General features: G+C 34.4%; 1 protein-coding gene across 3 annotated transcripts; it reads left to right on the top strand.

The window, feature by feature from the left end:
- Positions 1-469: 469 nt before the first annotated feature.
- LOC131950823 (scaffold attachment factor B2) lies at positions 470-11049 on the top strand. Of its 3 annotated transcripts, none has more exons than XM_059313037.1 (10): positions 470-541; positions 3683-4336; positions 4900-5029; positions 5171-5412; positions 6851-6901; positions 7263-7386; positions 7777-7886; positions 7994-9923; positions 10241-10366; positions 10519-11049. In XM_059313037.1, exons 2-9 carry the CDS (start codon positions 3706-3708, stop codon positions 10353-10355), a joined length of 3333 nt encoding a protein of 1110 aa, XP_059169020.1. In that variant the 5' UTR covers positions 470-541; positions 3683-3705; the 3' UTR covers positions 10356-10366; positions 10519-11049. The 3 variants fall into 3 exon arrangements, with proteins under 3 accessions (XP_059169020.1, XP_059169019.1, XP_059169018.1); XM_059313036.1 differs by lacking the exon at positions 470-541 and adding an exon at positions 720-833; XM_059313035.1 differs by lacking the exon at positions 470-541 and adding an exon at positions 2935-2995.
- The last annotated feature ends 1316 nt before the right edge of the window (positions 11050-12365 follow it).

Consider the following 12365-nt stretch of genomic DNA (forward strand, 5'->3'; position numbering starts at 1 on the left):
CCAACAAGCCTGAAGTTATTTATTATTGATGGATGACTCCTTTGGCCGAATTAGATTTTTTTAAATTGAATAATTGTCGCTTGGATTTTTATTTTTGCTTGCAGTGGATCAGAAGGGGCTCCATCGGCTGTTCAGTATAGTTTAATCTAGATCTAATTGGCGAATCTTAATTCTGCGCGAAATGTCCATATTACACACCATTTCCACCCTTATGCTACTATAATGGCTTCGGCATAATTAATGTAAATTCTCTTGTTTGTTTTTAACATTTGGCGGTTTTCTGTTACTCTTTGTGTTTTGAGTGTAGCTAATTTCAGAAATTAAAATAGTTTCTTTTTTTTTGGTAAAATTATTGAAAAATTTGAATCACAAAATTCTAATAGATATTAAAAAAAAAACAACACTTTTATATTTGCAATGAACTAATGGCGTGTTTCGGTAACGACATTCAATAGACCTAAGATGCGTGGGTTTCTCTAATGCCATTTTCTGTGCGCATGAATTAAAAAATAATAAGCCAATTATGAAAAGAAAAACGATGGTAAAACTGTAAATTAATAAATCGTATGTTAAAATGTACTCTTGATACATTTAAATATATCAAGTAATTAAATCTATTTTAATTAATTTTTAAAAACACACTACAGTGATACAATACTATTGAAACCATTATTGTTAGATTTGTGAAAAATCCAGCTTGGCCCCCAACTGTGGTCCGTATTTTGTATATCGGCATCTTTTTAATGGCGGCCATTCTTGATCTATCACTAGTCTAGTTTGGCAAATTGGTCTTACAATACAGATTAAAAGAAGAATCCCTATACTATATTTCGGTATTGTGAAGCTTTGGCTTTTATTTAACTGTTTTAAAATATGGCCTAAGAAAATAGAGGTTGCTTACAATTTAATTTTAAGAAAAATACGAATACCATCTGAACTTGGTTGATTTTTTGGGGTAATCTATCGTTTTGGGTACGTAAAATCGCCCGCGACTAGTAATGTGAAAAACAGGTGACTCCTTACATTTTAATAATTATTTCACATTTTGAGGAGGATTTATGTTTTGAAAAATACAAAAATGTTTCCTTGTTTCATTTATGTACCTGTTTTTAAACAATTGAATTAAAACTTTCGAAGTGTCTACTCGGAAGAAGATTTTTCTCCCCAACGTCTCCACTTAGTCGGCAAAAGATAGCTCTGCGCATGCGCAGTGACCTATGGCTAGGGTTAGGGCTAGAATGAGGGTTAGGGGTAGGATTAGGAATAGGGTTAGGGATAGGATTAGGGTTAGGATTAGGGATAGGGTTAAGGCGTTAAGGATAGGATTATGGTTGGTGTTAGGGTTCTGCGGTTGTAAACACACACATGCGCAGTACCATCGAAAACATTGCCGCTAAGGCAAGTCGTAGTTTCTCTCCATTGCGCATGTGTATCGCATGCGTATCTTATTCCGGCTAGAATCGGCCTAAAACTTTTAAGTAATAAATAAACACCAGCGATGTTTCCAACAGATGCAACCATGCTCATTTACTAAAGCAGCCATCTTGTTAAAGTTTTATTTTTATAGACTTATAGCGCGAGATTCAGGCGGAAGTCACTCTATTTTACAAATGGCTGCTGTTTATATAGCAAATCTTGCTTGCAGACACTGCTGTTTCAAGTTAATTTCTGGCCTATATTGATATATTTAGCCATTGATTTAGGTTTATTATTCATTTATCTATAATATTTGACACAAACATATCATAATATACTTCTATTACAGCCTTGACAATGAGGTAACGTTTTCATACATTAATAGCCGCGGGCGATTTTACGTACCCAAAACGATAGATTACCTTTTTTGGTAATCTATCATTTTAGGACCTAATATCGCCAGCGGCTAGTAATGTACGAAAAAGTTACCTCATTGTCAAGGCTGTAATAGAAGTATATTGTGATATATTTGTGTCAAATATCATAGATAAATGAATAATAAACCTAAATCAATGGTTAAATATATCAACTTAACTTTAAACAGCAGTGTTTGCGAGCAGGATTTGCTATATAAAAAGCTGCCATCTGTAAGTTAGAGTGGCTTCCCCTGAATCTCGCGCTATAAGTTAATATAAAAAAACCCGGTAAAACCTTAGTTTAGCGTCGGTTATTATTCCGGAATCGTATAGCAGTAAAAAAAACAGTAAAACAATGCCAAAGTCTGTCACACACTTCCGGAATTCACCGGAAGTACTGTAAACCATACTTTATTTGGCGTCATCTTTTATTTTTATACAGAATGTTTAAAATTTGGATAGATTTATTTTTGTAATCATTTTTACATTTTGTAAACATTTTACTATTTTCGTAATCTAGATTTTTTTACTTGGCCTAGCAGCTAGATATCTAGCTAGATCTAGATCTAATTAATTAATGGTCGCAAATCCGCTGCAAGCCAAAAACATTAAATTATTACGTTTGACTTCATTATTTATATTAATAGGCCTATGTGTTGTTTTTTTAATTTTTAGATCTACTATTATATTTGTTCTTGTTTCCTTTTGTCGATTAAACTTAAAAAATTAATACATTAATTTACGACAATCGACTTTCAATTTATTTATATTTCAATGGTCAAATAAACCATGGTTTACCGTAACTCTAGTTACAGAAACTCAACAAACATTACCCGATAATTTCCGACGCTAAACTAAGGTTTTACCAAAAAAACTTCAACAAGATGGCTGCTATAGTAAATGAGCAATGTTGCATCTGTTGGAAACATCACTAGTTTTTAGTTTTTCTTACTAAATCTAGAATTTACCCAAATTTCAAATTAAACATGACTACTGAATGATAGACATCCATATTTAATCCACTAGGCACTAATTTTGAAGTTTTTAGTTCGTTTTAAACTAAATTACTTAATTTAATATTCATTGACACTCACTGCCATGGCCAACACACCTCTCCATGACAACTCTTCTTACGCTTGAAGCTAAAGAAAACCACAAATCAGGTTAGACTTTTTAAGTGGCCATGTACCCAGAGTTCCCCACTAGTGATCATCAAATAGCGGTCACATGGTTTAAAAAAATAAATAAATTTGGTTATCATTCAAAAGCCATCGTTTATAAAAAAAGTGGTTAGCTATATTTGATTTCATTTTACATAGACTGATAAACCTAATAGTTCTACAGACTTCATTTCATTTTTGTACTCTTCAGCTTGATATTTAAAAAGTTCTAGTATTTTTAATAAAACCAACTTTTAAATTTAGCCTTCATTCTCCAACGCAAACTTTGAAATGCTTTTCTGGCATATATAGCCCTGCCACCTATGGTTTGTTTTTATAACACGAAAACCCCGCCATTTTGATCGTGGTAAACATTTTAAACAGTAATTCTAAGAAGGTCACTGGAACTAAGACAAAAAATCGTCGGAAGTCATGCATCCGGTCTGTACATGATATTGTTAGCAACCAACCACGCCTTCGGGTTAGCGAGTAATACTATTATATGTCTGTCTTTTAGGGCTAATATGTTGTGAATTGTTTCATAATTATTAATTATGACTTTTAAATTCCTCTTAAGCCTGGGACATAATTTAGTGTTACAATTTAAAATGTCTAATATTTGACACCTACACTGCAACTAATAGATTATTCTAACTCATTTTCTTTTTTTTTTTGTTTTTTGGCTTTTAGTTTTGAACTTTCTGTTCTTAATAATGCCAAGAACTAAACAATCTGCTAGAGGAAAGAAGAGAGGCAGGAGAGCTGCCAAAGGTTCAGAAGAGGTGGATGACAAGATGGAAGTAGAAACCTCAGATCAAGCTGATAGTGAAACAGTTAAGCAATTGGATGAAAGTCAGACATCTGAAGTTGCAGATGAAAGTCATGCTTCTGAAGTAGCAGATGAAAGTCATGCTTCTGAAGTAGCAGATGAAAGTCATGCTTCTGAAGTTGCAGATGAAAGTCATGCTTCTGAAGTTGCAGATGAAAGTCATGCTTCTGAAGTTGCAGATGAAAGTCAAGCATTTGAGACTGCAGATGAAAGCATTAATTTGGAACAAGGGAATGGGTCAGTGTGCAAGGATACTGAAGCACAGGAAGTAAATGAGAATGACAATACAAAGATAGATGAGGGCAGAGAAGATTCTGAAGAAAATACTGTTAAAGAGACCCAAGACAATGGATGTGAAATTAACGCAAACAGTAATAAAGAAGACATGCTGGTTGAAGAGGGCATAGATGAAAATTTTGAAAAAAGTGAAGAGAAGAAAATAGACAAGCCAGAGGAAGTTATTATACCCTATAAGCCTCATACATTCCCAGATTTCAGTAGTCTGCAGTTGATTGGTAAGTTTACTTCCTTTCTTTAAAACTCTTACCCCCCACCCACCCACCCCCCACTATAAAAGTCAAAATTGTCAGTTAATTAGTAAACTTGAGGTTCCTAGTCCTCAATTTTATACTCAGCTGGTTAAAATTTCATCCTATACCTCTCGTCTAAATGCTTCTTCAATAAGAGCTCCACCCCTCACCCCCTCTTCCATGTCAGGTGTGCAGTTTGGCATGCTCAAATAATTAGGTTTATGGCGTTTACTTTCTTTGGCCCCATGAATGTGCTGTGGGTTTTAAAATAAATAACAATCAAATATTTTTAATCTTACTCATTGAAATACTGATCATGCATGGACAAATCTTGTAAACTCTTTTTCATGAAAAATAGTGGTTCCAGTCATGACAATAATATATTTTTATTTATAGAATTAACGGGGGGGGGGGGGGGGGAGAAAAATTACATTTAACTAAATTGTATTTTCTCATGTAGCCTATTAGAAATCTAGATTTTTTTCCCAAAATTATTATTTGAATTTATTAGTTGGAAAATTAAAAATCCTTTAAAACATGTTTTTCAGAAAAGTGGGAGTGGCATATTAGAATTTTCCCAATAGACCAAGCAGATATCAGAACATGTGTACTGGAATCAGTTTCCAAAATAGCCCAGGAAACTTGGTTTTACATTGACAAAAAAAATTATGGGATGGGGTAAGTACTGTGTTTTGAAGTTTAAAAATTGTTTTAGAACTTAAGTAATAAAAGCTATCTTTGTTAGCTTTGAATAGATTTTTATAAATTTTGTTAAGTCGACCAAACTTAATTTTTACAATAGAATTTTTCTTTATTTAGTGCATTTGACTTGTGTTTGAGAAGCACAAATGATGCTGCCATGGTCATGCTGAAGACATTGCATGCTCCCATGACCTATCGATATGTGACCATTCAAGTAAACAGGAGGGCAAAAAACAAAGAACAGATTGAAAAAATTAGAGCCAAGGCATCTTTAAAAGAAAAAACTGAAAATGAAACCGATGATGATGAAGTCGAAGAAGAGATAGAAAAAATGCCTTACACTGAAGTTGAAGAAACAGGTTTGTTAATGTACTTACTTTTTTGTAAGTGTCTCTAATAGAAAATAATGTGTCTGTAAAACACTGCCTGACTACTTCAACTACTTAGATTATTCAATGGCTAGTTACTTATTAGCAGGTTAACTTAGTTGTAAGTTTAATGCCAGTTTAAAAGTAAAACATACTTGAACCTGGGTATTACCCTTTACCTGCAGTGCAGATATCAGGTGAAACGGACAATCAAATAAGCGTATTTCTTTTCAATTCGATTTTTGCACTAGGTCAGACAGTACTAGAGTAAGATTAAATGAAGGTCAAGATTCAGATTTCCGAATTTTTCAGAACGCTTATTCTTTAAGTCAGAATATTTGGCTGATATTTTCAGTTAAATATCCAAAATAGGGAAAATAGAAATCTAAAATGTTGCCACTCTGTAAATGAAAGTACATCTCCCAAGCTTGCTTTCTTTATTTACCTTTAATTTTGCATTCACATTAGTCTCACTAAAGCCTAATCCATCTACTGGTATTTTAATTCACCCTCTGTTCTTAAATCTACCTGGATCTACAGTTTCTCTCTGCTTCTGATTTATTTCGCAACCTCAAATGAATGTTGCAATCACTGCAAAAGGTGACTATAAGGACTAGAGAAACCCGCCCCTCTTTGTAGCAACATTGGCTCTTTTGACCTCACTAACAGCCTGTCTCAAATAGCCTCTAGCATACGTCGTAGCAGGAACATAGCTTACTGAAAGTTACTGATTTAAAAAGTACTGTGAACGCATCTTTACCCAGTCTGTGTCTTGTTTGTGGACGAAAAAATATGATACAGGCTATTTTTATTAACTATCTACAGCTATTCAAAGGCATAAATAATGATGTGGCTTAACTATCAAAATGGTTAATTTTGGCTCAAATGTTTTTACAAGTATTAATTCAAAATACTTCTTAATATAAATATCAGACCCTTTCTAATTGCAGCTAATCTGGTCATTCATTTTCCATCACATGAACTAAAACTTTCAAATTACAATTAATCTAAATCTAGGCTCTTTACAGTTGAAGACTTACATTTTTACCATGCAAATCTTTAAAAGAATGTATTATATTATAAGGAATAATTGAAAACAAGAGTACAATTAGATGATTTCAGTTTAAATTAACTTACGGTTAAAATAAAACTTCATTTACACTTTTGTTATATTGTCAAATTTAATTTTTAAAAAAAAGTTGTTTATATGGTAAATATTAAATTGCAATTAGATAGGTCTCCGTTGTTATTTTAGAGTAGCATAAACTTCTTTTATTCAAAATGTTAGCAATATTAAACAATCAATTTGTTCACCAAATGCGTTAGACTGCTTTAACTGCGATAAAACATTGATAAAAAACATATTGAGTTTTTGTCTGAAAATAAATATCCTATTTTTTCATTTTGCTCCAATGTTTTTATTCCACAGCAACATTGCTCCTTGACTACTACCATACACCAACATTTGAAAAGATTAAAGGTATGTGTAGTATTTTCAATAAAACACCTCTGAGGCCATTTGATGAAGGATGGCTTTCACTATTGTGTAGCCATGCTACAGAGGTTTTTGTATTTTTGTCTGTTAAGTATATGCCTTTGATGTATATTTTTCAGGTAACCTCAGGTTTGTAAATTATATTATAGTCGCAAGAGATCTTACGAGCTTGAGTTAAATAAACCTTATATGCAATATTTGGTTACATACATTAAAAATGATGTTAAACATGCGTGCTATTATTTGCTTTGGAAGTCATCAGTGTCTTATTCTGACGACTTTGACCCTAAGCTGCCCTCCAATATCCTTGACCAAATCTCCTACCACCATCTCCATTATATTTCAGGCAAGGAGAAGAAACGCTCACTGTTTGTGAAATATTTGCCAGAGAGCACTTCGAAAGAGCTGCTCAATGTGCTCTTTCCTGTTGCTAATAATTTGGACATCATAAAGACCGGAAAAGGTCGTAGGTGAGTAAAGGCAGCAGTATCAGGGTACAGAGTGTCGGTGAGAGATCCGCCCTGTAACCCTGAAAAAACTGGCCTGGATATCTCACCTTAAACGACCTCATCTCTAATGGGATCTCTCTAAACTTCAACATAAGTATTGTTTGTATAAACTGTGGGTATTATTTTGAATTTTGGTTGACAATTGATGGATAGTTGTTTTTGTTTTGCTGGCAAGTGCAAGCTATGCCGAGTTAATTTGACTGAAACCGTCTTGCTAACACATTATCTCAGCTGAACTCAGTTTGAGCAAAAATTATTGTGTTCAGTAAGTAGTAACTGAACAACGTTCAGTGTATGGGTTAAAGGTTTTTTCAATAAACAATTTCATGTGATTACATTTTCTTTCTCTAGGGTTGGTGATTTGAATGTCACGTCTGCAAGTAATGTACCTGGAATATGCAACTCTTATATTGCAATACACATTAATGGAGATGAAAGAATTTGCCTTGATTGGAAAGAAGGTTAGCTTTCAAACTGCTTAGTAATAAGTATTGATTTGCTTAAAAAATGTGAAAAAATTATTCTAGCTCATGTTCGTCTTTCTTAAAATGATTGTTATCAATCTCAGAAAATATTGATGATGGTGTTCAACCTGAAGCTTATACTGGAGAGAGTCCATGGGAAATTTTGCCAAGAACTTTTGAAATTGAATATGAAATGGTACCAGATATGCATGAAGATGAGACAATCCAATATCGCAAACGCAAAAGAGAAATGGAAATCGAGAATCGCAAAAATAGGCCTAAATTAGATGGCAGGCGATCAAAGGATAACAACAGATCTAAACCAGATAGACCCAAAGCAGAAATGAATCGATCACGACCAGATGGTAATAGAGGAAAAGAAGTAGTTCGTTCAAAAACAGAAGGTATTCGTCCTTTATTGGAGGGGCTTAAAGGAGAAAAACGAGAAAGGAGAAGCCGGTGGGATAAAGTGCCCGTTGCTGGAGCTGATGTAATCAAATTACAAATGGAAATGAATGAAAAAATTCAGTCACAACTTGCATTGTTACAATCTGTAACAGCAGGTGTCATTCCAAGTCTTATGGATGCTCCTATATTGGGTGGACGATCCAGGGATACAAGTCGCAAAGACAAGAAAAGAGACAGAGGTAACAGATTTAGGAAAGCCTCAGAAAGCAGTAGAGTCTCAGATGACTCTAGACACAGCAGAGAAAGGGCTTTAGATAGAAAAGAAAGAAGTAGAGACAGAGAAAGACGTGACAGTCATGGACGTTCATCCCCACCAAGTAGAATGGGACGGTTTGATATCCCAGTGCATGGTGGACACTTTGGGGGTGGAAGAAGTCAGAGTTTTATGGGGTACAATGACAGAGAAAGAGGTGGTAGATTTTCTGATTACCCTGCAGACTCTTATGGCTTTAGAAATAGGTACGATGATATGGGAGGGGGACCTATGGATGACCCAAGAGGGTTTGGACAATTTGATGACATGGGCAGAGGTCGTTTTGAGCCCCGTGGGGGTGGCTTCTTTGAACCTCCAGCAAGGGGTGGCAATTATTTTGATTCTCCAGCAAGGGGTGGCCTTTTGGATAATCCTGTGAGAGGAGGGGGTCATTTAGATAACCAAGGAAGAGGTGGTCATTTTGGAAATCAGGGAAGAGGTCGTTTTGATCAATCAGGGAGGGGAGGAGGGCGCTTTGACCATCATGGCAGGGGCAGTGGCAGTTCCGATAAATCTGGTAGGGGCAGTAATGCAGAGAGTACTGGTAGAGGAGGGTCCCGCGGTGATAGGGGCAGGGGTGGTGGGTTTGAAAACAGAAATAGAGGGGGTGGAGGTTATGAAAACCGAGGAAGAGGCAAAAATTTTGGCAGGGGGGCATCAGCAGGTGGTCAGCAAAACTTTGGGGGTCAAAATTTTGGAAATCAGCAAACTGCATTTGGCTATCCAAATAATTATGGAAATCAAAACAACAATTACACCCCTCAAAATAGTTACTCCTCTAGGCCTACTTACAATCAGCAGGGCAGCTTTGGCAATCAGCAAGCTAATCAGATGCCTACTCAGCAGACAGATTACAATACCCAACCAACTCAACAAACAGATTACAATAGTCAACAGACTCCACAAACTGGATACAGCACTCAGGCCATTCAGCAGAATGTTTATACCAATCAAGCTTACGGAAATCAACAGGCAACTTATGATCAAACTGCTTGGGGCCAGCAAGCCTATGGAACCCAGCAGACGTATGGTTCAGCTGGGACCACTCTAACTGATGGCTATTGGGGCCAGACTGATTACACAGCACAGTCTGGTACAGCCACCTCTAACACACCAGCGGTAGGGCAGCAACAGGACTACACAGCAAGTTATGGCCAGCAAGCAAATAATCAAGCTACATCTATATCCAATTATGCATACAACACACAAAGTATGGGCAATGTCTCTGCTAATGCAGCAGACTACTCAGCTGATGCTGCATTTGCCAACCAGGGGTTCTACACAGCTAATCCAGTAGCTACAGGTGTAACAGAGTAAGCTATTTTTTTTTTTATTTATTCTGATTTGATCTCCTCCTACCTTATATGCCAAAAACCAAAAAAGCTGGGAATGATATATTTATGAGATTTTCATATTTTAAAATGCTAGCAGCTATATATGAATTTGGTTTTTATTATTACTGACAAAATACTTAGTGATAATTTTTTAATGTGAATGATAATTAAATGTTTTTACTTCCATTTGCCCTATGGAAAGTACCTGTACTACACAGGGCTCAAGATTCTTTATTAAATATTGGTCAAATTTCTCAAATGCTTTTCCTTGAATAATTTTTAAAAAATCTTTGCAGTGGTACATATGGTGCATATAGCACTCAAGACCCAAATGCTGCTTATGGAACAACACAGCAGCAGTCAAATCTTACCACAGCCTACAATTTCGCTCAATACCCAAGCAGTTCTTAAAATTTACTAAGGTACTTTTCTTGACTTTATAACTCATTAGAATTAGTGTTCTAACTGAAATGACTAATAATATTGTAATTGTACATTTTTATTTTGCCTTGGCTTCTGCTTCTATTTTTCAATAGTGTAGAGTTTCATTTGAAAATGTTTTTTTTTTCTGCAGCTGTTGTTGTTGAGAATGTTTATTCCACTGGTGTTGATCTTATGATGGTACATGCTACAAGTCTGGTCAGCACTCAAAGTCTTTGATGAAATGTAGATTTTGTTCATCAGTTACGTTTATCTGTCATACAATTTTAACTTGAACTAAGTGAACTGTTTTTGTTTTGGTTTTAAAGAATTATTTTTTTTTATTGTGATTAACAACCTTAAGTTTTTATTTTTAAACTAAACTTAGGCATGACATAAATGATTAATTTTAAAAAATTACCTTCCTATTAAACATTTTCTTTTTGAAAAGAAAATGTAATGTTTAATGTTTTGCAATTATTGCCCATTATATACTAAGCAGTTTTTCTTTTAGCAAAGTAATTTGTTAATCAGCTATCAGTTTAAAAAAATATCCTGAGTATAAAAGATTGTAGAAAAGAGCTGAATTTTAAAATGCTGCCTGTTTCTTAATTTTATAATTATAGTTTGTATATTTGGTAGTTGTTTTTTTTTATATGAAAAAATAAATTTCTTGTGAATGCAGCTTATTAGTGCTTGTTATATTTTATCAATGCTTTTCTTAAACTGTTAGGACTGTAGAAAAATCAGAATTTTTTTTCTAAAATACATTTTCAAATAAACTATCAATATCAGACAAATGGAACTGGCTGGAAATAATTTCCTTTTTTTTTTTTTATTAAACCTGTTTTCATATTTTTAAAAACTTAATTCATAAAGTTTACTTTATAAAGGAAAATTTCTTTATACTGGAAATGTTTTTGATGAATCATACCTGTATATATTTCTCATATTAAAAATGTGCATTAAATAGTATGGAGGCGGTGGAGTATATAACTGAAAGATCTCTTGCATCAAATCTCAACTTTTTAGCACTAAAATAGTCTGATGTAGTCAATAATGGCATTATATGCTTCTTTACTAAGGCTAAATACAGTTGTATAATTAGATCAGTGAGCCACTTAACACCTATTCTTTGTTGGGTGGTGATTGTCTTGGTGTTCTTGTCAAATGTAAAACTGGACATGCTATATCTCTACACAAGCAATACAGAATGTTGGTACTTAATAGGTTTATTATGTTAATCTCAACATGCTATGTCATCAGTTTTAATTAAAAAGCCATTCAGCTAATTAGACAGATTTACTTAGTTTGTTACCACAATAAGTTTTATTTTAGTGCTAACTAGTAAGTTCAACTTACTTTTTAGAGATAGTATCAAATAACCAACCCAGAATAACCTAAAACCTTGAAATACAATGGCTAGTTAGAGTAACCCAATAACTCTACAGGCCAGATCATCATTATGATCACCAATGAAGCTGTACAGGATATGCATCAAGTATGATATAGTTTGACATCATGTTAGGTTCCAAATGAAAAAACAAATGTCTCCAGTTTGAGAAGGCAACTACTGACATTTTAAAGTGTGCTTCAGTAAAGCAGGAGTCAACATGATGACTTTTGACCAACATATTTTTCGCATGAACAGTAATTGGTAACATTCAACCTCAAAAACAGAAAAGAACTAAAAGCAGTCATAAACTTTAATAAACGTCTGGTTAAAAGACACTCAACTGACAGCTTTCCAAATACATGATGTTAGTAAGTTGTGAGGGGAAGCCCAAAAAATTGTGCTGCTTAAAGTTTGCATACACATTAATGCCATAATGCTCAAGTTAAAGCTTGTAGTAAAACAAAAAACCGGGATATAAATCAACCAGTTCTAAAAATGACTCTGGGTGACAAAAAATACAAATATTTTCTGATGTCGCCCAACAAAAAAGTGACTACTATATTAAAAAACAAACAAAATCTGGACAGGCTCTCTTCCCCCCCCCC

This window comes from Physella acuta, unplaced genomic scaffold, assembly GCF_028476545.2.
Source record: "Physella acuta isolate Inbredline_101_S28 unplaced genomic scaffold, ASM2847654v3 ptg000781l, whole genome shotgun sequence".
Taxonomy (NCBI): Eukaryota; Metazoa; Mollusca; class Gastropoda; family Physidae; genus Physella; species Physella acuta.